The 27,360-nt window shown below is 39.1% G+C and overlaps 1 protein-coding gene across 1 annotated transcript in view; it reads left to right on the top strand.

Annotated features, from left to right (window-relative positions):
• Positions 1 to 27,360, top strand: part of VWA8 (von Willebrand factor A domain containing 8) — a 367,922-nt gene that overhangs the window by 204,185 nt on the left and 136,377 nt on the right. Inside the window, exons 27-34 of the mRNA XM_043478154.1 lie at positions 3,738 to 3,846; positions 5,631 to 5,769; positions 9,666 to 9,865; positions 17,742 to 17,852; positions 18,754 to 18,818; positions 19,439 to 19,564; positions 21,069 to 21,178; positions 21,798 to 21,952. Of these exons, the coding sequence (XP_043334089.1) occupies positions 3,738 to 3,846; positions 5,631 to 5,769; positions 9,666 to 9,865; positions 17,742 to 17,852; positions 18,754 to 18,818; positions 19,439 to 19,564; positions 21,069 to 21,178; positions 21,798 to 21,952 (1,015 nt within the window). The remainder of the gene's footprint in view (positions 1 to 3,737; positions 3,847 to 5,630; positions 5,770 to 9,665; positions 9,866 to 17,741; positions 17,853 to 18,753; positions 18,819 to 19,438; positions 19,565 to 21,068; positions 21,179 to 21,797; positions 21,953 to 27,360) is intronic.

Raw genomic sequence — 27,360 nt, 5'->3', positions numbered from 1 at the left:
ACATAAATTTATGAATGACACTGAAGATAAAAAGTAGTACTATTTATAAGTCTTAAGTTCATTGTCTTCTCCCTTAAAATCAAATCCAGACATCATTCCAGGTAGGACTTTAACAAAGTTAAACAATAGAAGTAACAGGATCTGAAAATTATGGAAAATACCATAGTTGTTTCAATCAAATCAGATATAACAACTTAAGTCTGGTTGGAGTTGGATGACAGATTTCAGTAATGGTATAGGGCCGTTTGCTAACTGGTTATTAGTTTAGAGTTACCCTTAAATTAATGTTGAATATATTTCAAATTCCAAAGCTTGTTCATGCATTCAATTATAATTCCCCTTGCCCCTAACTGGACTTCCCTGGTGGCTCAGATGGTAAAGAATCTGCCCACAATGCAGGAGACCCGGATTCCATCCCTGGGTTGGGAAGATCCCCTGGAGAAGAGAATGGCTACCCCCTCCAGTAGTCTTGCCTGGAGAATTCCAGGGACAGAGGAGCCTGGCGGGCTATAGCCCATGGGGCCGCAAAGAGTCAAACATGACTGAAGCGACTTAGCATGCATGCAGTAACTTATTGAAGGGGAGAGAGTTAATAACTGTCAAATTTTTCCACAATGTATTGGGAAAACTTAGTAGTGGAAAATAAATGAGGGGCTTTGGTTTACCTCATTTGGCCACCCTAGAGCCCACAGGAAGTCTAGAAACAACTCCCGGTATTACCAAGGGGCAGATAGAATCAGTTTGATTGGGTAACTTCAGAACACCCTGCATATGTGACTTTCAGTTGCAATTGTTAACGCTAATGGCATCTTGTTATGTGATTTCGAAACAGATTCTATATGGGGTACCTGAAGGTCCTTCCCATACTCTGCCAACCGAACAGCTAGTGCTATTTTTAAATGGAACCAGGCAGTCTGTAATTTCCATGACCGTTACTTAGAGTGAGTTGGCAAGTTCAAAGCAGCTTTCATGAATATTCCCTGGGGGTTGTCAGTAAAAATTGGAAGTCTAGTAAAGTTATTTTTTTCCCAAATGGATGAAGGTTTTGGTTTTATTTTGTTTTTAGCATCTGTATGATATTTTGTGAGATTATTAAAGGATATATTAGACCAGTTTTTTAGGCTTTATTTCAGCCTATCAACTGAGCATAATTTTTATTAAGCAATGTTCCACCTCTGATTACATTTCCAAATGTGTAACTGTTTCTGTTGTCTTCAAAGAGACGATTTGGGGTGGACACAGAGCTCCTTTTTATCAGCTTTGAAAAAGCAATTTTGTCTACCAGGCACCTATTCTACTGATGTGGCCTGGCATGCATGCACTCTTGATCAAGTCCAACTCTTTGCAACCCCATGGACTGTAGCCCTCCAGGCTTCTCTGTCCCTGGAATTCTCCGGGCAAGAATACTGGAGTGAGTTGCCATTTCCTTCTCCAGGGGATCTTCCCAACCCAGGGATCAAACCTGTGTCTGTTGTGTCTTCTGCATGGGGAGGTGGGTTCTTTACCAGCTGAGCCACCAGGGAAGCCCCTTCTATTGATAGGTGTAGATAATTTTATTCTGATTATTTATATATACTCCAGAACCAAAGGTTATGCAAGATCTACCACTGATAATTCACTCCACTCTCTAAAATAGTCATCAGAGACTCCCCCAGTCCTTAGAAGAAACCAGAATCTTACAGATTATTGCCCTCATCTCACAAAGGAAAAAATTAACACTCAGAGAAATTATCTAACTTTTCTTTCACAAGTCTGCAGAACTAATTAATAAAAGAACTAGCACTAGAACCCATTAAATCTTCTACACTAGAAAGAAATTAGGTGTTTCTCCTTCCTTTGTTTTCTGCTCTGTTTTTAGAGATCTAATTCCCCTTTGGTGAACTGCTGAAGGCAATGAATACTGTTCATTCCCTAAACAAGCAGAGAGAGAGTCTAGTCTACAAGACGCTTTCAAGATCTTTCCTTTTGACATGGGAATGTGTTTTATTACCTTCAGAGAGAACAGTTATAGTAAATCCCCTAACTTAGTGCCTCTTCCACCTCATTAGTGGTAAAAAAAAAACAAAAAAAAACCAGGGAAATAAGTGATGACCAATCAGGATAATTGTCCATGTACTTAAAATGTATTTTAAATGATAGATACAAAGCATATATGTCCTTTTGAATGATTTATGTTATGATTTAGAAGAATTTCAATGTAAATTTCTTTTAGATTTCGTTCCTGTGGTGTTAAACATTAGCATTTCAAAGGACAAAAATCATATTCCACCAGAATACTTGGTTTCACTATTCTAAGCAAAAAAAAAATCTAAGCCTTCCATGGTCTTATTAAGTATGTGGAGATATTTTGTCAGACTTACTCTTTTACTGAAAAAAAAAGTGATTTTCTAAATATCAGTGTGTACTCTTTTAATGATCATAATGCTTATTTCAAGCATTCATTTCAATTTATAGTCATATTATGCATTATTTTTGAAGAACTTTTAACTGAATAATTTTTGGCCTTCACTTACCATCGAATAAGAAATTCATAATGAATTGAATGACAAATTAATGGTTTCTTTTTTTAAACATTCCAAAAAATTTAGTATGATTAAAAAGTAAAGGCTTTATTCTAAAAAAATTTATCTGTGGTTTTGTCCTTTAGCATTGCCATATTTGTTTTTGCAAGTCATTTTATTTAAAAGTAGCTTTAGATAAAATGGAATCTGAACATAGAATAATTCCATTAGAAGTCAGCATAGTAGCTCCCATGGTAGGGGTAATGACTGAAATAGTCCAAGGGAGTTTCTGAGTGTTGGTGATGCTTGAGTGCTGGACACATAGGTGTGCTCTGGAGTAAGTGGCACGTTTGTGTCAATGTTTCTGTAGGTATTTTATGTCAGTTCAAAGTAAAAAAAATAAAAATTAAAGTGCTAAAGTGGATGCTATGAAATTTTCCCTGTACAACTTACAAACGTGTGACCTGTGGAATTCTGGTGGTGGTGTTTAGTCCCTGAGTCGTGTCTGACTCTTTGTGATGCCGTGGTCTGGGGCCCACCAGGCTCCTTTGTCCATGGGATTCCCCAGGCAAGAGTGCTGGAGTGGGTTGCCATTTCCTTCTCCAGGGGATCTTCCTGACCCAGAGATCGAACTCACATCTCCTACATTGACAGGCAGATTCTTTACCACTGAGCCACCTGGGAATCCCAGTAGTATTCTGTACTACTTATTATTTGATTTCAAATTTAGGAGAATAGAATAAAAAAAACTGATGGATTGCTCCATTTTCCCCCTAAGTCCTTTCTATTACTCTAATAGGAATTCAGATGTTAAATTACTAAGTATTTACCAATTCAGGAAAAAAATAATACTTAAACATTAATTATATTTGTCATTATGGTAAAAACAGAGTAGGACGTTACCTTCTGAGTTTCTGAAATGTGAATTCTTTTCTTTTTCAAGTATATTTTAAACATCCTATTAAAGACTATCTTTTAATAAAATGAAGTAGAACTCACTTTGAAGTAAAGTATTCTTCAGATTTCTTTATGTGATCAGTAATACATGGCAACCCACTCCAGTACTCTTGCTTGGAGAATTCCATGGACAGAGGAGTCTGGCAGGCTACAGTCCCATAGGGTCACAAAGAGTTGGACACGACTGAGCAACTAAACACTTTCAATACATGGTTCTTATTTTTTCCTGTGACTTGGAAACAAAGAGAAATGTTTGCTCTTCAAATTAATCTTTGCCAGGTTGCCTCTGCCAGAGCAGACCTTCATGGGCTACTGGACAATTGGTCAGTCAAGAAATGGAATGCAAAAACTGCTGTGTCCAGCAGAAACTCATCATATAGACGTTAAGGTTGGTATCATTATTTCTTCATTAGAATATTGAATGTTATCTGTTTTTCAGTATCTTCCCTAAAGAAAATCTTTTCAGTCTTAGAAATGATTGTTCTGATGTTATTTCAGAATAGATTTAGCTTCTTCTGTGATTCTCAAGTGAGTGTGGCCTCTGAGGGTCGTGATATAGGTAATGGCTAATGATTAGTAGAATTCCTAAGAGCTAATCTGTATTTCAGGAAAGTCAGGTAGGACAGTTACTCCATTATATTTGTTTTCAAGAAAAAAGGCAAAGAAATATCAATCACTAGTTGCAGTAGCAATCCCTCTAGGTTTAACTGTGAGGAATTAGCTGCTTATAAAATCAACTGGACAAGAGGGACAGAAGTCAAGGGGCCACCCTGGACTTTTGGTTTCAGGATCAGTGTTTTTGCTTCTGCACAGTAAGTCCAGACTAGGAAAGTTTTCCTGTAAGGGGCTGGATAGTGGTGGCTCAGTGGTAAAGAATCCACCTACCAATGCAGAAGACATTAGAGACCCGGGTTCGATCCCTGCGTCGGGAAGACCCCCCTGCAGAAGGAAATGGCAACCCACTCCAGTATTCTTGCCTGGAAAATTCCAAGGACAGAGGAGCCTGACTGGCTACAGTCCATAAGCTTGCAAAGAATCAAAGACGACTGAGCAACCGAGGACACACACACACACACACAGGAGTAAATATTTCAGGCGTGGTGGCCATATAGGTTCTGTCACAGCTACTCAGCTTTGCCAGGGTAGCTCAAAAGCAGCCTCAGACAATACTTTAACAAATGCGTGACACCGTGTCCTGGTAACATTTTATTGACGCAATCAGGGAGTGATCAGACTTGACCTGTGAGCTGTAGTTTGTCAGCCCTTGTAGTAGAGCATAGACTCTGACTGCTCATATCTGTCAGATTCGCCTTGTCCATGCTGACTGCAGGGGGATAGCTTCTGCTGCTCATCTGCCTTACAAATCTCATGCAAGTGCATTTAATTGGCAGAAGCTAAATCATATCCAGAATGCTTGCTGCAAAGGAGTATAAGAAATGTAATATTTAGTCATCTAGCTCCTAAGATACAATCTAGACAGAAGGGGTAATAGCACCTATGAATGTGTGCATGCTCAGTCACTCAGTCGTGTCTGACTCTTTGTGATCCCATGGACTGTAGAGCCCACCAGGCTCCTCTGTCCATGGAATTTTCCCGGCAAGAATACTGGAGTGTTTTGCCATTTCCTACTGCAAGGGATCTTCTCAACCCAGGGATCAAACCGAAGTCTCCTGCATCTCCTGTATTGGCAGGTGGATTCTTTTACTACTACACCACCCAGGAAGCCCCGGCTGCCACAATAGTCAATATCTGACCCAAAAAGTTTTGATTAATTAAGGACTGTAAGGGCATGCAAATCAATTGTATTTAAAAAATTATTCTCCTGGTTTGGTCAGCTCTGGGTCCCCACACTTGGAGTTCAAAACTTGCAGTTGGCTTAGGAAAGGGTAAAGTAATGAGAACTCCTATGGGATTTTATATGATATATTTTCTGAATAAAAATAAAACAAAATGAGAAATTAAATACGATAGCACATGTGAAAGCCTTTATGAATGCAACTATATGGTATTATTATTGTCATAAGTATTATGCCAGTCAATAAAATGAGAAGAGGTATATCAAGATAGTGAGTATTTGAATTGAAAATCTTAGTTTGGAAGAACTCTAACTTTTCTACATTTTGATAACTACCCAAATATCTTATTGCAGATAACTACTTTTTTTTTTAATAGGGTCCAGCACTTATAAACATACAGGAATATCCAATAGAAAGACATGAAGGAAGATCCCAAACCTTTACTGAAGAATGTAGCTCCTGGAGGTTACCACTGGATGAAATGAACTTAATCTGTGATGTCGCTACAACACGTGGTATGTCAGTTTATTCTTTTGATTTTTCCTTCCTGCACTAATTTTTTTTAAAAGCTGGATCAAAATAATCTCTAGACATCAAGAAGTCTATACTAGACTGAGTAACTGTGCTATGCTTGGATTGGATAGCAATTATATGTAATTTAGATCTAATTTCCTATAACAACCTAACAAAATCCTATTGTGGAATCCACGTAAGCATGGCTGAGTTTATATGCATGTCTGTTTCTCATTACCATTGTAGCACAAAGTTAAACTCACCCGGGCTCATGCTAAAAATAGAAGGGGGAAAGAAAAAGGAAAAACATTGGATTTTTTTTGGCTGGGATTCCAGTTTGGTGATTATATGTATTCTGAAAGCAGGGTTGGAGGATTTGCAGTCATTAGACCTCTCATTGTAAAGAACGGCAAATAAAGGATGTGAATTTTTGGCATCTGCATCTCTGGACTGTTGCCATTACCTACTGATTCATGCAGTGTGTCCTGGGTACTTTTTGGCAGAAGTTTTCAATTGATGGCAGTTACTAAGGTGATATCAACAGAAGTGTTGACAGGGGGAAGGGAGAGAGTCACTAACTTATCTACAATGGGGATTATTCAGGCAAAAATTAGGAAGCAAGCTTTTGTTTGTGTACATTCTATCGATCTTTGTTCCTAAAATCAGCTATGTTGAGTAAAAATATGTGCTTTTAAAATGTACAGGGTTTTTGTTGGTAACAGACTGGTGTTCCTGTTAAGATATTTTACATTCCCTGTGTGTTGGGTTTATTCATCACTTAGTCGTGTCTGACTCTTTGTGACCGCATGGTCATATGTGACCCACCAGTCTCCTCTGTCCATGGAGTTCTCTAGACAAGAATACTGGAGTGGGTTGCCATTTCCTTCTCCAGGGGATCTTCCTACCCAGGGATCGAACTCCAGTCTCCTGCACTGCAAGTGAATTCTTTACTGCCTAAGCCATCAGGGAAACCCTATTATGTAGAGAATAATATGAATGTAGAAAGTGAAGAAGAACTAAAGAGCCTCTAGATGAAGGTGAAAGAGGAGAGTGAAGAAGTTGACTTAAAACTCAACATTGAGAAAACTAAGATCATGGCATCCAGTCCCATCACTGCCTGGCAAGTAGATGGGGAAACAGCGGAAACAATGACAGACTTTAGTTTTGGGGGCTCCAAAATCACTGCAGATGGTGACTACAGCCATGAAATGAAAAGACTGTTACTCCTTGGAAGGAAAGCTATGACCAACCTAGAAAGCATATTAAAAAGCAGAGAGATTACTTTGCCAACAAAGGTCCAACTAGTCAAAGCTATGGTTTTTCCACTAGTCATGTATGGATGTGAGAGTTGGACTATAAAGAAAGCTGAGTGCCGAAGAATTGAGCTTTTGAACTGTGGTGTTGGAGAAGACTCTTGAGAGTCCCTTGGACTGCAAAGAGATCCAACCAGTCCATCCTAAGGGAAATCAGTCCTGGGTGTTCATTGGAAGGACTGATGTTGAAGCTGAAACTCCAATACTTTGGCCACCTGATGCGAAGAGCTGATTCATTTGAAAAGACCCTGATGCTGGGAAAGATTGAAGGCAGGAGGAGAAGGGGACAACAGAGGATGAGATGGTTGGATGGCATCACCGACTCGATGGACATGAGTTTGGGTAAACTCAGAGAGCTGATGGTGGACAGGGAGGCCTGGCGTGCTGCAGCCCATGGGGTTGCAAAGAGTTGGACACAACTGAGTGACTGAACTGAACTGAACTGAAAATGTCTTAATAGCAACACCAGTCCCTCACATAATTTAACCCACAAAAACCCTGTACATTTTAGAAGCACGTATTTTTACTCAACATAGCTAAAGTTAGGAACAAACATCCACAGAATGTACATGAGTAGAGAATGCGTATAGATCTTACCGATAGTTTGAACTTTGGTCCTTGTCTCATTTTTAGAGATTGTAAATAAGTATGCTGTGAACCTCTGCCTCATGTCAGTGACAGGGGTCGTTAAACCTTGTCACAGTCTCACAGTTCTTCTCAACTCAGCATTCCAGGCAGCCCCAGCCAGGCAGTCAGAACTGGTCCTTAAAAGTGAAACTCATTTGCTGTCCCTCACGTAATTTAACCCTCTGTTTCAGTGTTGTCCACATTTGCAAACTGGGCCTTTGTGTTGTTTCTTTGAATCTCTCTCTTTTTTTTTTTTTTTGCCTATTTTGTATTTGGGAGAGAAAAGAAGATTTTCTTGGTTCTCTTAGAATCAGTTAGTTAGATAGATAGATACGTTTGAGCCAGAGACCAAACAGTACTTAATGCTGCAATAAGAGAGGACAATTGATGTTTATGAAGTATATTTCTATTAATACTTTTATTATATTTCCTAATTCCCTATGCTGTGTACAAAGTTGCTCAATAAATGTTGAATTGAATTTATTTGTGCTGATAGACACATTAAAAACATTCTTAAATTGTAAGTTATGTGATTCTGATATTTGGAACTGTAGTACGTACATAGTTCACAGTGTCTCCTAAATAATGCCTTTCTCTGATCTTCTACTGACTTGTGTTTCTTATCAATGTTAGCTTATTTGTTTAATTTATCTTTATATATATTTGGTCTTTATGTGAACACATCACACACACACACATACACACTATATTTTTTTCCTGAAATTTCCAGCATAGTCCCACATATCTCATTATCATAGCTTATACCTTAGTTTGGGGTTCAGAAGATATGACCACTGTAAATAGATACCTAGATGATGAGTGATATTAATAGTGATTATTATACAGAAGCAGCTTAATCCCTTGCTTTGGGGTGCCCGGAAATAGAGATTATGGTTAACAGTCCAGAACCTGGCTACTCAAAGGGACGCCCTCAAGCCAACAGCAGTGACATTTCCTGGGAGCTCATTGGAAAGGCAGAGTCTGAAACCCTACTCCAGAGCCCCTGCCTCAAGCCTAGAGCAGTGACATTTCCTGGGAGCTCATTGGAAAGGCAGAGTGAAACCCCACCCCAGAGCCCCTGCCTCAAGCCTGGAGCAGTGACATTTCCTGGGTGTTCACTGGAAAGGCAGAGTCTGAAACCCTACTCCAGAGCCCCTGAGTCAGAATCTGCACTTTCATTAGATCCCCAGGTGATTCACACACACTTGAAAGTTGAAGAAGCACTGAAATAGAATTCAGAAAAGGGACCTGATCAAGTACTTGACTGAAAAGACAGGTTTTGTAATAATAAAAATACACAAATATGAAAAAAGATAATTTGGAAAATAAGATCCATAGAGCTAAGAATCAAAAAATGGAAATACTTATTTACTTGAAAAGCCTAAAGATCTAGTAAACTGGGAAATACCAGATTAGCAGACGGATGATGTTGACCAGCTGTTATCCATCTGAGCCAATAATAAAATAAGAGGAAACAGACTTTTATTGAAGCACAAAATACTTTCATAGAAGGAAGAGTTTCCTGACATTGAGGAGTGTTAAATATTTAATGGTGTTACTGTGAGATGTTATGGAATTCTTTGGCGAACAAATAGATGCTTACTTCCTGGAGTAGATAGGCATGGTCCCGTCTATTAATACATCTAGAAAGAAGAGTTAGTCACTCAGTTGTATCCTACTCTTTGCAATCCCATGGACTGTAGCCCACTAGGCTCCTCTGTCCCTGGGCTTCTCCAGGCAAGAACACTGGAGTAGGTTGCCATTCCCGTCTCCAAAACACTTAGAGCAGGTGTGAAATTGCTTCTCCCAGTGCGCTTTGACCAATCTGTGTGCAGGTCATCTGCTGAGTTCTGAGTGTATGCTATCTTATGATTCCGTTTTCACCAGACCTTTTTGGACCAGTCAGAAAATCTACTGCAGAATAGAATTAACTCTTTTTTTTTTTTTTATCATTTCAGAAAATGAGGAAAATACTCTCTATGTAGTTGCATGCAATCCCGTGTCCTTATACTTTATGAATATGACTGGGAAAAGCGGCCACTTTGTGGACCTTTTCGACATCTTCCCGAGAACAGCCAGTGGAATCTGGCATCCATTTGTGACGGTGGCACCGCTGGGAAATCCCCTAAAGGGTCAAGTGGTTCTCCATGAGCAGCAGGTAATGGCCTCACTATACCAAGAGTGACTTACGTGAGGGACAGGCAGGAATGTTTTCCAGCCTATCACTAAGAATGTGTGCTTTCATAAAGACTGAGGAGAGGGGTTGCAGGAAGGAGTCGGGAGTTGTATATTATCAGTACCACAAGGCAGGCTAATGCCTTCCTCTCTGGGGGACTTCAACGTGGGCTTTAACCTTTGAAACATGTTGAGTGAGGGTTTCCTAATCTCAGACTAATGACATTTGAGGCTGGGTAGTTCATTGTTGGGGGCTTTCTTGGTGGCTCAGCAGTAAAGAATCCGCCTGCAATGCAGGAGACATAAGAGATGGGGGTTCAATCCCTGGGTCGGAAAGACCCCCTGGAGGAGGGCATGGCAACCCACTCCAGTATTCTTGCCTGGAGAATGCCGTGGACAGAGGAGCCTGGTGGACTGTAGTCCATGGGGTCGCACAGAATCTACACGCTGAGGAAATGAAGCAACAGCAGCAGCAGTTCATGGTTATGGAGTTTGCCTTCTCTTTGGGGAGACAGACAGCAAGTAAGCCAACAAATAAATATGCCAATTTCAAGCAGTGATAACTGCTGTACAGTTCATGGGATCCCAAGAGAGTCAGACACAATTTAGCGACTAAACAACAACAAGAAAAAATGTCCTAGGGAAAGATGGGGGTAGGGTGGGAGGAGCTGGAAGAATGAATAGTACTCAAGAGTGCTAACATAGTTCCGCTTAGGAGATGACATGTTATCTGAAACCCGAATGGCATTCTTTATGTGGAGACAGCTATGTAACTATACTGAATGGAATTGTCTTAGTCCAGGGGTCTCCAACCTCCAGGATCTAATGCCTGATGATCTGAGGTGGAGCTGATGTAATAATAATAGAAATAAAGTGCACAGTAAATGTAACATGCTTGAATCATCCTGAAAACATCCGTCCCATCCCCCATGCATGAAAGAATGGTCTTCCACAAAACTGGACCCTGATGCCCAAAAGGTTGGGGACCGCCCTCTTAATCTGTTTTGACTGCTGTAATGTAGGTACCATAGACAAGGCAGCTTATCAACAGAAGGCATTTACTTCTCACAGTTCTGCAGCCTGGTGAGGCCAAGACCCAGGTGACTGCAGGTTCGGAATCTGGTGAAAACCTACTTCCTAGACAGCTGTCTTTTCCCTGTGACCTCACATGGCAGAAGAAGCAGGGATCGCATCCATGTGTCTTTTGTGAGGGCACTAATCCCATCATAAAGTCAAAAAGGGCACTCATAATGTCAAGAAGGACACAACTTAGTGACTAAACAACAACAAAGTTTATCTATACTCTCCAATAGAAAGGAGTGCAATGTTTTTATAGACCTGTTACCCACCTGGTAGCTACCAAATTGTGTGTGTGTGTGTGTGTGTGTGTGTGTGTGTGTATGTGTGTATATGTTCAGTCATTTTATTTGTTTTTGACTCTGTGACCCTATGGACTGTAGCCTTCCAGGCTCCTCTGTCCCTGGGATTCTCCAGACAAGAATACTGGAGTGGGTTGCCATTTCCTTCTTCCCAACCCAAGGAATCTTTCCAACCCAGGGATCGAACCCATGTCTCCCGTGTCTGCTGCAGTGCAGGCAGATTCTTTACCACTGAGCCACCAGCAAAGCCCACCAAATAGTATTCTAAGCATATCATTCATTCATCAAATAAGTATCATGTGCTTACTCTTAGGGATACTTCCATAAACAAAACAAAAGTCCTTGTTCTGAGAAGCTTGTATTCTGGTGCAGAAAGATAGACAATAAGCGAAATAAATAATCACAACTTAAATTAGATGATGAGAAGCAAGGGAGAGTGAAACAGAAGGGAGACTGCCACTTAAAGCAGGGCGGGCCAGGGATCGCCTGCCTGAGAAAGTGATATTTAAGTAGAGTTGACAGCGTTGAGGGAGAGAAGAGATACTGGGAAGCAGAGAGTTCCCAGGGATAAGGGAATTATAAATTCAAAGGCCCAGAGACTGGAAAATGCCTTTGCAGCTTTAAAGAAGTGTGGTGGGGAAGATTGAATGAGGGCCAGAGTATAAAGAGGCGAGGCCAAAGAAGTCCCCCAGTGAGCTGGGGCGGGACCATGGTGGAGGGTGGGGAGGCAGAGGTGTAGAGCCTTATGAATCATTCTGAGGTTTTGCGCTGCCTGTGAGGGGAGGGGAAGAAGGTCTTAGAGGGCTTCAAGCAGAGGAACAGCTAGATCTGACGTATATTTTAGGGATTTCTAAATCCCTAGGGATTTCTCTATCTCCTCTGTGGTGAATAGTCTACAGGTACAAAGGCAAAACGAAGGAAACTAATTTTACTTTTTTTTTTTACATTTTACAATTTTTACATTTTTACAATGATTCAAGCAAGAGATCACCCGAGTTTGGAAATCATCAGTGATGATGGATTCTGTATATATTTTGAAGGTGCGACTAACAGGATTTCCTAACAGATCAGACACATGAAGTGACAGAGTAGAAACTAAGGTCAACTTTAAGATTTAAGGCTTGAGCAACGAAAAGGGTAGACCTGCCATGAACTGAGATGAGGAAGGAATTGATTTGGGAGGAAAAATTAGATGTGTGATTCAATTCAAGATGCCTATAACAAAGCCAAGTAGAAGATTCTGCTGTTTAATGGAGAACAGGAAGTATAAATTGGGAAGTCACTGGAGTATAAATGTTATTTAAATCATGAAACTGAAAGTGATGACTAAGGGAGTGGAATGTGGGTAGAAAAGAGAAGTCTTAAAAAAAAAAAGAGAGAAGTCTAAGCTCTAAGCCCTGGAGCAATGAAATATTAAGAAATCGGGGAAAGGAGGAGGAATCAACCAAGGGGAACTGAAGATGAGTATCCAGTGGTGGAGATGAATAAACCAGGGTGGGGTATTTCAGAAGCCAAGTGATGAATATCTCAAGGAGGAAGATCAATGATTAAATGCTGACAAATGTGTCAAGGAAAAGATTGCATACGTTATTCACGTTATTCTTCCAGAGGCTCAGTGGGGTAGCTTTATCAATATTTACAGGTGAGGAAACTGAGGCTCAGGGAACGTAAATAGCTTACCCAGTAAACACATGGTGGGACAGAAGTTCAAGCCAAACTTGACTGACGCCACCAGAATCACGTTAATTTTGTCCATGCTCTCACTCGCTGCTGAAGTTTTTAAAAGTTATCCATCATAGGAAAATATTGAAAAAATGCAAATGCTTTTACTTGTTAAGTATTTTAAGATACTATAAGAGTAAAGTGTTACCCAGAACAGTGCTTTTAGACTGTTTCTAATCAAGAATAAAAAAAAAAAATCTCGTAAATAGCCTTTCAGTGTTTCACTGAGTTAAGTAAGTCAACTTCAACTTTAGGCTTTGCCCAAGTAATTACTGTTGAGGCAGTCCAAGCACAGGTTGGAAAAGAATTTCCAGACCCAGAGCATTTCAGAAGGGAGTGAGTTTATTAAGAACAGCGAGCAGATACAATGTGGGTGCTGCAAGCGCAGTGGGCTGACTGCCTGATAGACCAGAGAGAGTCAGTTTTCATGGGTTAATAACCAATTTTTATAGTCTCAGGACAAAGAAAATTCCTCCTGGACCGTTGGCCATAGGTGATTGGTTGGGGCGCTATGGGGTGCTTACTGGAGTGGGCGTCTTTGCCTGATTGGGAGTCAGGAAGCTTGTCAGTGGTGACAGGAGCTTTTAGCAACCGTTACAGCGGGGCTCAGTCAGCTGCGAGGTGTCCTTGGTTCTCCGCGTCTGTGGCCTTGCTGCAAGGTCCTGCACCTGTGGCCTTGGGCAGGACTCAACAATTATCATAAATTCTGAGTTAATCAGTTTTTTTCTGGTTTTCACCATTTTTTTCACTTTACTTTCTCCTAGAAGCAGAATATACAAATGTCCAGCTCTTGCTTAGAAAAGCTTGTGTCCATCCCATTGGAAAGGGTTTTACTTTGTAGAGTTCCAACAAAATGTCAATGCCATTGAATTGATTTCTACAGCCAGAGGAAACTCTCATAAAAAGCACATGATATCTTGGTGATTTTTGATTAAGTGAACCAATCAAATTTAAATAGAAGTCTGATTTTGGAGTATTTTTTCAAAAAATCTTGCCAAATTTTCAACTGTCAGGCAAACTGTCAAATTTACAGATATCAGTTCTAAAAGTATGAGATTTCCAGGTTCTCAGGAAGTAGTTTGTCTTCTCAAAAGATCCAATGATTTGGCGACATTGTGGATCAGTTCCCTGCTCATGTATAATGACTTTCATCGAAGACTGTGTTTTTTGTATAAACCCACACTTTCCCTCCTGGCATTCTTGCATGCTGCCTGACTTTTGCCCATTGACCAGTTTCAGCGATTTTCCAGGTTACCTCAACGTCCTGAGCAGACTCGCATGGCTTACCAGGATTTTCTGTCTACCTGTCCTCTGTCTGTTTTATGTTATGTCCGCACTAGAGTATTAAGCCCTCCTTAATTCCAAATGAACAGCGTGTAACTGTAAAATTTAACAAATGATGAATAATTCTGATCTAATGAAAAAATGAGTGGGCTGCCTTCATTTCCTTCTTCCCCATTCTGCCCTAGCTGACAAGGGGGCTAAAATATTGTAAAGAGGTACTTCCATTGATTCATCTATCCCTTGTCTTTATAGAGCTTGGCAACAGATGCATTTCGCTGGTTAGTTTAAGAAGTTGTTCAAAAATTCCTTGCTAAAATAAAATCTTAAGTGAGGAAAGGGAAACTTTGCCATGCCTAAAAATAAAGCCTCCTCCCTCCCTACCCCACCCCCCCCCCATGAGATTACTTATTACATCTGTACAAAGTTTAGAATTTCAGACTTTAGGACATGGAGGTCATCCAGAGGTTACTTTTCTCCCAGTCAAATACAAACATAATAAAATCGCTCACTCGCTCCTCCACCCTGCCCCCCTGGAAGGAGTGCCAAAACCACAGTTACATGTACTCATGTGTGACGCAAAATTCTATTTTTAAACTCAGACAGAATTTATCATTAGTCATTTACAGAAGGAAACCATTAACATCTAAAAGGATGGAGCAGCAGAACGCCTTCATGTTGCCAATTGCTTCTAGAACTAATTCTAAATACAGCAGTGGCTGGAAACATATGTATATATACACACACATATAAAGGTATGTTTTCTGTTACTTAGAAAGATCCAGTTTTTCAGTTCACTTCAGAAGTGCTAGACCCTAAAAAGGAAGAAAAATGCAAAACTGTATTAATTTTTGTGCGTAACCATATCTGTTTAATCATCTGCTTATTCTTCTACTTAATCATATTGGGATCAAACATTATTTTTAGGACTTTCTGTTGCTCATAAAAGTTAATATTATCCAAATTGCTTAAGTGCTAGCAATTTGTGTTAATGTTGTACATATTTATCATAAGAGAAATTTTCTTCTTTAAAAAATACTAACTCAAAAAAAGACTTAGTCTAGAATAGAGACTGAAAATTTTTAACTTATTAGTACAACTTCTTAAGGAAAACTTTAAGGATTTCCCTTGAGATTTTTATCATATTCAAACTTTCAAATGCCAGGAATGGTGCTTCTTATATGATATGTTGATTTTAAAGAAGAATATTACTGATGCACATTCTTTTCTTAAAAAAATAAGCTTTTTATTTTGTATTGGGGTATAGCTGCTTAACAAACAACATTGTCATGGTTTCAGGTGAACAGTGAGGGGACTCAGCCATATGTACACATGTATCCTTTCTCCCCCAAACCCCTCTCCCATCCAGGATACCATGTAACGTTGAGCAGAGTTCCATCGTAACACACACGTGTAATGGAGGTGTAATGGAGAATTGCATATTATACAGAATGATGCATTCTAAGTTTCTTTATAAGGAAAACTTTAAGCTTTGTCAACTTGCTTAGAATTTTTGTAATACAGCCAATATTTGGAGTATGTGGAATAAAGGAAACTTCAGTACAACTACTACTTTAATTCTTGTGCATTTCAGTAAAATTGGCTAGTAAAATAAATTGAAACCACACTATGAGGTCTCAGATTTGCAGATGAATCGTTAATCTATTTACATTTTCTTTTATTTCCTCTCTAATTAGATTATGTAATAAAGGGCAAAAGTAATGATTATTCATCCTTGTATTCTTCTTTCTGCTTTAAATATAAGTTGGATGGCATCACTGACTCAGTGGACACGAGTCTGGGGACGCTCCCAGAGACAGTGGAGGACAGGAAAGCCTGGTGTGCTGCAGTCCATGGGGCCACAGAGAGTCAGACAGAGTGACTGAACAACAACAACAAATAAATGTTATGGAAGAAATGAGCAGACTTTTCATATTTTGTATATATTTTACAAAATGTATAGTAATTCTTTGGATGCTTTGTGATTTTATTTTCCTCAAAGAAAGTTCTTAAAATGAAAAGTTCATAAGGGTTAGTATAACTGAAGGAGCCCCAAATCTTAATAAGACAAAACAAAATGAACCAAAATAAGAGAGAAAAAAAGACAATTATATAACAATGAGGCCTGACAAACAATTTTCTGGTGCCTTTTTGTAAACCTGTTAGTCTGAACTTCAGATGTCTTTAAATTTTAACTGAAAACCCAACTTCTTTACATTGCTTTAAAATATTCAATCTTTTCTGGCTTTCTAAATTTTAAGTTCTTATTTCATGCGTTTCTATTCACTTATTTTAATGTCTGTTAATTTTTTTTAGTTTTTTTTTCTTGAAAAAATCCTCCTAATTTCTGAGAGAGTATTACTTCATTTGCATAACTGTGATGAATGCTGCTGGAGCAATCTCTTGTCAGTATGTTATCATAGCACGAGCTATGAAAGTTCCCAAGCTCAGTGAATGACAAGATGAAGAAATACTCATTACCAGCTTGGTTCTTGGGGTCCTTGATATTTTCTTGCTAATCTGTCTTTATATCATGTACATATTTTCCGAGTTGAACCTGCGTTTGTGAAAAGAACAAATGAGATTCAGTTATGCACAGTGTGTTACTCAGTGGCTAAGTTGTGTCTGACTCTTTGTGACTCCCTGGACCGCAGCACACCAGGCTTCCCCGCCCTTTACTATCTCCCCGAGTTTGCTCAGACTCATGTCCATTGAGTCAATGATGCCATCAAACCATCTCCTCCTCTGTCGTCCCCGTCTCCTCCTGCCTTCAATCTTTCCCAGCATCAGGGTCTTTTCAAATGAGTCAGCTCTTCGCATCAGGTGGCCAAAGTATTGGAGCTTCAGCTTCAGTATCAGTCCTTCCAAAGAATATTCAAGGTTGATTTCCTTTAGGATTGACTGTTTGCTGTCCAAGGGACTCTCAAAAGTCTTCTCCAGCACCGTGATTCCTCAGGCCAAACAACTAACAGCATAGCCCCTCTCATCATCAGACAATTGAATGCATAGTGTAAAAGAGTTTTTCAACTTTTTTTTTTTTGTAATTTACTTTAAAAAAAATTTTAATTGGAAGATAGTTGCTTTACAATACTGTGTTGGTTTAACTGCGCATTCTTTAAGTGTAATTTTGATAAAAGTAAACAGACTTTTAAAAATGATCAAATGTCTTAATTTCCTCCTTAATACATAATAAAGCAGTGCCATGGTTAAACCTGGCCTATATTTACAAGGGCATGGTTTAAGGTAAAATCCACAAAGAAGAAAGTCTGCCTTACATAATTAGAAATATCCTTATTAAACCATGGAAGACTTTAAATTCTGTATTAGGGAAAATCACTTAGTGTTTTTATGGAGTCGTTTAAATATTTCAGTATTGCCATCTTACCTTTGGTTTATTTATCACTAAATACCCTTTATTTCCAGGCTGCCAAGAGACTGCTGCTTTAAAAATAAAAAAACTATTCTCTTTATTTCCAGAGCAATGTCATCCTGTTGCTGGATCCCGCTAGCCAAGCCCTTCGCCGTCTCATCCTGCCTTCAGAAGAATTTACAATGAAGAAAACTTCCTGGTGGAACAAGGAGGAAGCTGTAAGGAATACCCAGCCTGCCCAGCAAATTGCCAAGGATTTTCTGTAGCTTTCTAACTGTAAAAATGCATGCCTGCCCCTCCCTTGCAGCACCTTTTGTTTGCTATAATGCACAAAAGAATTCTTTTATTAGGCACTTGTGAATTTTAACATGATACAAGCAGGTAGACATGGATACATGTAAATGTAAGTATCAGTGTTCTTTTTGTATCCATCGCAGGAACATTTGAACCAATAATCATAGGACATCATGAGCCATTTGAGCGTGATATTCATGATAAATCCCTAATCATGCCGGCACTTTAACCTGCTTTCCAGTTCTGTGTTTATGTTTTGGATTTATGTAATGAACCTTTGAGTGCAGCATCTGGTAGTATTTACAAGATAAATAAATGTTTTAGTTTAATAAACTAGTAATTAAACATTTTGGCCAACCCCAGGAAATCTATTCTGCCATTCAGAAAAATGTGTAATGGATATAAAACCAGACTTACCCTCTGCCCTGGACAACAACATGCTTATAGGTCTTAAAAGGTCATGAAAAAGATATTTTAAATGTCATAGATAGTTCCAAATCTAAGAAACAAAGTATTTCCTATGTATTGATGCTATAGTACAAACATCACAGTTAATCACCAGATAGCATGTTTATTTCTAACCAGCATTTGGCATTATTTTTTTAAATATTATCCTAAAAATGTTTTAGTACATAGTTCACAGTGAATTTTAAAATATATTTTAATCCATGTTACCGTAAGAGTCTTGGAACGGATGAAGAGGGGTAGCTTCTCAGAGAATTATGTTTTACACGTTGAAGAACTTAATTTAAGGAAAAGCAGCTGAAGAGACGTGACTGCATCCAACATAGTTAACGTGAATATTTTGTTTTTTCTTGTCTTTAGGAAACTTACAAAATGTGTAAAGAGTTTTCACACAAAAACTGGCTAGTGTTCTACAAAGAAAAAGGGTGAGCTTTTTGCTGTAGAAGATTTAAACTGGGATTGTTGTTCTGTCCATTCTCTTTCCTCCTTAAATTTCACTGTGCTAAACTGCTTCAGTCGTGTCTGACCTTGTGCGACCCCATGGACCGTAACCCACCAGGCTCCTCTGTCCATGGGATTTCCCAGGAAAGAATACTGGAGTGGGTTGCCTTTTCCTTCTCCAGGGGATCTTCCTGACCCAGGGATCGAACCTGCGTCTCTATGTCTCCTGCGTTGGCAGCCGGGTGCTTTACTCTGGCTTATTGTAAACTAATGTAACCAAATTAGTATGATTTTATTCTAAAAGTACCTTGTCCCACATTGCAGAACATTGAAAAACACACATAAAAAAACAGTGCTCATAATTACATACTCAACCACTACTAACATAGTGGATGTCACTTCCCATTTTTAAATCTTATGCAAGCCCTTACATAGTTTAGTGTTTTATATCTCTGTTTTCTCAATAACATTTTTCTGTTATCATCTAGTCTTAAAAATATTGTTTTTAGGGTTGTGTAATAAATCATGATTATGCTATGGTTACTCAGCCAATATCCACACCACTTCCTTTCACAGAGTTTTCTTTTTCTTTTCTTTTTTTCAGGAACACCCTGTCTGTGCTGGATGTTCTAGAAGGGCAAACTCACACCATCTCGCTTCCCATCAATCTCCAGACGGTTTTTCTCGTAGCAGAAGACAAGTGGCTTCTGGTGGAGAATAAAACAAATCAGTGGGTAGATCTCCGTAGTACCTCATGGAGTGTGCTCATTTTTCCAGCATCCTTATATGTAGCTCTTCCTGTGTCTGTCATTTAACGTTTCTGTATTTGGCAGGTGAAACTATGAAGAAGAGGGGAGGGGAAAATTTTAGTGTCACTTAAATGTCGCTTCATAGTGTAATTATAAAAGTGTTTCAGATGATGACCTTGAAATTAACAGTAAAAACATAATGACTTTTACAATATTTTATATTGATCCATCTTTCTTTGGGCTTTTTCCTATTAGCACACCGAGCATTTCACTGTATTCTCTGTATTCTTGCCAGTACTTCAAAACAGATTTTCCGATCATCCTTTCTTCAAAGGGCCACAGTCTCCGTCCACATGCCGTTGATTTTTGGGACTTCACAGATTGCGCCCCTGAGAAGTTTCTTCTTCGCTTCATCTTGGGTGCTCTTACTTGGTTGTGTTTATGTTTTGTGTCGCCTCCTCCATTGGACTGTACACTCGTTGATGGAAGGACTTTCTGTGCACTTGGCATAACTAGGGTGCACAGTAAGTTTTGAGGTCTGCTCCCTCATGCATCCCTTCTCCTGGCTCCATGCCGATTTTCTGCTCCTCTGCTTAGAAGCAGAAGTGTCCTGATGCAGAAGACTCCTGGCTATTTATACATCCCTATGTTGGCAATTATACAAATAAGTAAACCAAGGGAATTGCAGCAGTGAGGGCTTCTGTCCCTTCTTGTTGTTTAGTCACTAAGTTGTGTCCCACTCTTTGTGACCCCATGGACTGTAGCCTGCCAGGCTTCTCCATCCATGGGATTTCCCAGGCAAGAATGCTGGAGTGGGCTGGCATTTCCTTCTCCAGGGGATCTTCCTGTCCCAGGGCTCAAATCCTTGTCTCCTGCATTGCAGGCAGATCTTTACTGCTGAGCCAACAGGGAAGGTGGTACCTGGTCACAAATCTGAGGCTGGGTTCCCTCTTACTGGCCGATCAGTCATATTAACAGCAGGCTCCATGATGGCATGGAGTGTCTCTTTCAAGTTGCTTTTTTATAATTTTCTTTTTTTTTTTTTTTACTAGACTTTCCTCGTATAGGAAGCGTTAGGTTTTTAGTTCACATTTATGACTGCATTGTTATTATGCACTCCTCTTTATACAGGCAAAAGGAGGAGGGGGCAACAGAGGATGAGCTGGTCAGATAGCATCACTGACTCAGTGGACATGAATCTGAGCAAACTTCAGGAGATAGTGGAGGACACGGGAGCCTGGCATTCTTCAGTCCATGCGGTCACAGAGAGTCGGACACGACTTAGCCGCTGAGCAACAACAACTTTATACAGCATTAGGAAGCTATTTTTTAAGTTCATGATAAAACTCTAAAACTGTAAATTATACTCACAGTATGAAAAAGAGGCCCTGGGAGGGAAAAACTCTTATTTTTCCTAGTCTGGTCTCACAGTTATGAGAAAAGGAAAAACTGTTCATTCACTTCAGGTGTTTTGTTTGTTTACAGGAAGTATCTTTTAACTACACCTGCACACATCGAATCTAAGGACAGTGGGGTTTGCCAGTTGTATGTGTTGAAAGAGGAGCTTCCTAGCCCAGGGTTTGGAGTCATGCAAGGTAAATACCATGCTCTGTGTGTATGAGGCTGTGCGGCCGCCAGCTTGATTACATACTGTCCTCTAGGATTGTTTAAATACAGTCATATCAACATATGTTAACTTTATACCAAAGAGAAAACTTAGTCACTGCCCTAGAAACAATAAGGAAGAATCCATCATCTTTTAAGTTCTGTCTTTGCATATTTTTGACAAGTCAGAATGTTTATATACATGTAGGTTCCAAGTCTATTTTAGGATTGCATCATTTCTTTTTAACACAGAACGTCAGAATTTCTACTTTATTCATCACGGTTTTTGGGGGTGGTGTGAAAAGTACTTAAGGAAAAGAGTCCAAAATACACCATTGCTAACTAACCAGGTCAGTTTTACCTCTTTCTGCAGTACTGTTAATATTAATCTTGATTGCTAATAAAAATTTGAATTCCGTAAATGAGAAGATACCAAGATCTGAAAACTGAGTCTTCTCAGGCAAAAATCCATGAGTGTAATTGAAAGCATTTTCTCTTTTTTAATTTATGCTTTTCTGTTTGAGTTGGTGAGAATGAAATCTTGCAAAAATTAATTCCTGGAGCAATTTAGGGGCATATGGTGTTTAATGTTTCTCTGATACTTTTCAGAAACAGACCGCAGCATACCTCATACAATTTCAAGTAATCAACTATCATCTGAAAATCTGAGTTCAGCTGTGGGACAAAAGATTGACTCTCCAAACCGAATTCTCTCAGATAAGAATAGTTATGCTACAATTGTTGTTGGTTTCCCAGATCTCATGGTAAGCTTAAATTTTTTAGATTATTGAGTAACTATTTCTTCCCCTCACTTTGGCCTAAGCTTTATAAGCCTATTTGAGGGTAATTAAAAGTGTAATGATTTTTTGGTAAACATTTCAGATCAACATTCATTTTCCAGACCAGTCATTTAAAAGTGCATTCTATATGGGTTCATTGCTTTTTAAAAATTAACATTTCAAGTGTAATGCAACTATATAATTTTGTAAAGGAAAACTAATATTCTTCATACATGAGAGTTCATGGGGCAGATATATACGTAACCTACTGACAGTCACTTTATATCCTGTCAAGAGGGACAATTTGAGACTAACGAGATAACATTTCTTCTAGAACTTTTAGGGCGAAATATGTTGAACCTAATTACTGTAGATGAAATTTTTCAACACTCATGAATACCATTAACTTTCCACTGAGTTTTGCTCTGATTTATATCTTTGCAGCATCCAGATTATACTATACATGCTGGTAGTCTCAATTTAATTTGCTTTTAAATGGATCCTTCTGCTATTATTAACTATTATCTGTAAAGAAGGGGCTGTTTGTAATCGACTTCAAGTAAAACAGGCACCATCTTCCCCTGATGGAAATGTGAGAAGAAAAAAGAGAAAGGTTATTTCAGTTCAAGTTGCCATCTAATAACCTTAGATGTAGCTCTGTGTGTTTTGATTAAATATTTAATTTTCATAATTTTCTTTGTAGCTTTTAGGTGGAGTGATAGAATCACTTAAAGATAAAATATTGACTCTGCTTAATAGTACACCAGTCTCACATATCTCAAAATTTTAATGTGATTAATGAATGATGAGTACTTCAGGGTTTAAGACTTTTGAAACCCAAAACCCAGTGGATAATATGTGGCTTAGGACTTTGCCATATGTCTGCCTAATTATCAAGCAAAAAACATTTGCTGTGGATTATATAACTGAGAATGAAACATGTTGTTGGAATACAGCAGGCTTGATTAAATGAAGAGTTGTGTTTAGTATGCTTGCTACAAATGCCTGCTGGGGTCAGTAGAGAAAATACTGGATCTGCTTTTCTGAAGGTGGAACTGTTTTTAAAAAATTGATCTTTTGATTGAAGAAATTGACATAGAAATATAATGTCACTGTAAAAAGGTAAGAAAGCTGAGTATAAGGCAATGTTTGTATTGACCCTCTAGAAATCCTTTGGAAATTATAGTCTAGAGACCTTGTTAAATTAAAAGCTCCATTCCCTGTATTTAGTACCCACCATATAGGAGATGTTCATGAATTTTTGTTTAATGAAGGATTAGAGTCAGTTAGACAACCTTTCAGCATTTTATGAGAGCAGTCATATTTTTTAGACCCCAGTACAAGCCAGGCATTGCACTATTCTAAACCCTTTCATACATGATCATTAGTTTTTATGACAATTCCATAAGGTTTTATAGATGATGAAATAAAAACAGAGAGGATCTCTTCCCCCAGGCCACAAAGATACTGAGTAAGGAAGCTGTGATTTGAGCTCAAGAATGACTGGCCCTCAAACTCATGTCTTTTTATACCACAGTATCTTTCTGCCTTTATGTGATTTTCGTTTGATTCTTCATAAAACTATCAACAAAAGGATATGTTATGTTATGTTATGTCGTCTCTTATTAACATTTTACAGCATTATCAGAGGCACCTGAATTATTTTAAACTTATTATAATTTTCTTATCCTACTACCAAATGGCCACAAAAATCTACAGCAAGTGTCATAGTGAATCCTCAAAAGTGAAATGTTAAAAACATTCCTTTTAAGATCAAGAGTAAAACAAGGATACCCATTACCACCACTTCTACTAAACATTGTACTGAGCATCTTAGACATGATCCATTAAAAAATTTTAATAAATTGAATTTCATCAAAATTAAAAGCTTCTGCTCTGTAAGAAGACACTGCAAAGAGAGGTAAAAAACTATCTACAGGCTGGGAGAAAATAATGGCAAATCACATACCCAACAAAGGACTTGTATCCAAAATACATAAAGATTTCTTAAAACTTAAGAGTGACAAAACAAATAATCTAGTATAAAAAATGAGCAAAGGGAGGACCTGTGTGAGGTATCAGAGGTCAGAACCTGAGCAGGTGAAAAAGATATCTATAGTTGGGGAGGGAGGGACAACTGGTGATGGGAATCAGGTCCAGCCAGGATGAAGATGGCATCACCATGAAGGGGCAGGCTAGTGTGGAATGCGGGGGCCCCAGTAAGGCGAAGACTTCACTGATGCATGAACGTGGCTCAGTGAGGGATATAAGGACCAAGCAGAGTGCGGGGGGCATTTGCCTGGAAGAGGAAGTTAGTGGTGGAGATAGGAGCTGAGTCTTATACAGTGGAACTGAGCAAAAAAGTAAGTATATTAAAGGTAATGAAGTTTAGGTTTCTCACTGTTGGAGAAGGGAGTTACAGATGGAGCAGGAAAGAAAACTAGTGTGAGTCCTGTAGTGGTCGGTTAGGAATTGGGTGTATCTGAGTGGACTCATGGTTTTCAATGTATTTAAGGAGATATACAAATAAAATTGGAAGTAAATGTATTTTTTTTAAAATGGGCAAAAGACTTGAACAGACTCTTTACTACATAGGATAAATGGATGGTAATTGAGTATATAAAAAGATGTTCATTAGTCATTAGGGAAATGCAAATTAAAACCATGATGAGATAGTACTACTACCCTACTGCCTATTAGAATACCTAAAATTAAAAAAAAAAATTAATACCCACAATACCAAGTATTATCCATAAAAAAGTCCCGCTAACTCAGTGGTTAATTAGTCCCACTAAATCAGTGATCAAGAACCCTCCTGCCAATGCAGGAGACGCTAGAAATGCGAGTTGGATCCCTGGATTGGGAAGATCCCCTGGAGAAGGAAATAGCAACCCACTCCAGTATTCTTGCCTGGAGAATATGTAGACAGAGGAGCCTGGTGGTCTACAGTCTACGGGGTCGCAAAGAGTCAGACATCACTGAGGGACTAAGGGCCAGGACGTCCCAAGTACCGACAAGGTGCAGTGCAAATCAACTGTCACAGTTTTATGGAAGAGAAAGGGCAAACATAAGACCTTTCTGAAGAGGAACCAGAATAAAAGGCAAAGGTATTGCCCTACTAAATTTCAAGGCTTATTATAGAACGTTAATAACTAAGACCATGTAGTATTGGCCATAGGAGTAGAAAAATATACAGTAGAACAGAATGCAATGCCTAGAAACAGATGGATCCATACATACATGGAACTGATTTCTGATACCAATGCTCATCAGTGGGCAAAGGTTAATGAATTTGGACAGTTAATCTCCATGGGCAAAAAAGGATGAGCATGGGTCACAGCCTCATACCACTTACAAAAATATTTCCTTAGGGATTAGGAATTAAAAGTGAAGGAAAAAAGTCAAAATGTTTAGCAAATGCATAGGAGAATATCTTTGATTTTAGAGTACAGAAGGATAAATATATATGGTAAAAAATTTAAAGTAAAGCAAGAGGGACTTGCCTGGTGGCCCAGTGATTAAGACCTGCCTTGCAATGTAGGGGATGAGGGTTCGAGCCCTGGTCGGGGAATTAAGATCCCACATGCCTTAGAGCTATTGAGCTCATGAGCTCTTGAGCCCATGCACAACTAGAGAGTCCTTTCACCACAGCAAAGGATCCAGAGTGGGACAATAAGACCTGACACAGCCAGATAAATAGATATGTTTTGAAAAAAAATTAACTGAAGCAAGAGAAAAAAGTAATAAAAAATTCCAGAAGAGTTAATGTCTCGGAGAGATGAAAGAGACATGATTGGGAAGGGGCCTCCGAGGGGCTTGAGAAATACTGGTAATACTCTTCCTCATGCCAGACAGTGGGTGCACTCAGCGTTTTCCATTTAAAATAGTTACTTATTTACTTGTAGTTATTTAAATTAACTACACTCTTGTGCCAAGGTGACAAGTAGTGACAGAAAGATTCAAGACATTAGATCTGACAGACAGAGAGCCTGAAGAACTATGGATGGAGGTTCAGGACATTGCACACGAGGCAGGGATCAAGGCCATCCCTGTGGAAAAGAAGTGCAAGGCAAAACGGTTGTCTCAGGAGGCCTTACAGAAAGCTGAGAAAAGAAGAGAAGCGAAACACAAAGGAGAAAAGGAAAGATATTCCCATTTGAATGCAGAGTTTCAAAGAGTAGCAAGGAGAGATAAGAAGGCCTTCCTCGGTGATCAATTCAAAGAAATAGAGGAAAACAACAGAATGGGAAAGACTAGAGGTCTCTTTGAGAAAATTAGAGATACGAAAGGAACATTTCATGCAAAGATGGGTACAATAAAGAACAGAAATGGTATGGACCTAATAGAAGCAGGAGATATTAAGAAGAGGTGGCAAGAATACACAGAAGAACTATACAAAAAAGATCTTCATGACCCAGATAACCACGATGGTGTGATCACTCACCTAGAGCCAGACATCCTGGAATGCGAAGGCAAGTGGGCCTTAGGAAGCGTCACTGTGAACAAAGCTAGTGGAGGCGATGAAATTCCAGTTGAGCTATTTCAAATCCTAAAAGATGATGCTGTGAAAGTGCTGCACTCAATATGCCAGCAAATTTGGAAAACTCAGCAGTGGCCACAGGACTGGAAAAGGTCAGTTTTCATTCCAGTCCGAAAGAAACGCAATGTCAAAGAATGCTCAAACTACCGCACAGTTGCGCTCATCTCACACGCTAGCAAAGTCATGCTCAAAATTATCCAAGCCAGGAGAATTTTCCACAGTACGTAAACCATGAACTTCCAGATGTTCAAGCTGGATTTAGAAAAGGCAGCGGAACCAGAGATCAAATTGCCAACATCCGTTAGTTCATCGAAAAAGTGACCGAGTTCCAGAAAAACATCTACTTCTGCTTTATTGACTACACCACAGTTTGATCACAAAAAAACTATGGAAAATTCTTAAAGAGATGGGAATACCAGACCACCTTACCTGCCTCCTGAGAAATCTGTATGCAGGTCAAGAAACAAGAGTAAGAATTGGACATGGAACAACAGACTGGTTACAAATTGGGAAAGGAGTACATCAAGGCCGTGTATTGTCACCCTGCTTATTTACTTATATGCAGAGTACATCATGCGGAATGCCGGGCTTGATGAAGCACATGCTGGAATCAAGATTGCCAGGAGAAATATCAATAACCTCAGATATGCAGATGATACCACCCTTATAACAGAAAGTGAAGAACTAAAGAGCCTCTTGATGAAAGTGAAAGAGGAGAGTGAAAAAGCTGGCTTAATACTCAACATTCAAAAACTAAGATCATCTCATCCAGCCCCGTCACTTCATGGCAAATAGATGGGGAAGCAATGGAAACAATGGAGAGACTTTATTTTCTTGGGCTCCAAAATCACTG

The sequence above is a fragment of the Cervus canadensis genome, chromosome 9, assembly GCF_019320065.1.
Source record: "Cervus canadensis isolate Bull #8, Minnesota chromosome 9, ASM1932006v1, whole genome shotgun sequence".
Taxonomy (NCBI): domain Eukaryota; kingdom Metazoa; phylum Chordata; class Mammalia; order Artiodactyla; family Cervidae; genus Cervus; species Cervus canadensis.
The sequence above is the reverse complement of the archived record's forward strand: the minus strand, read 5'-3'. Positions and strand labels throughout refer to the sequence as shown.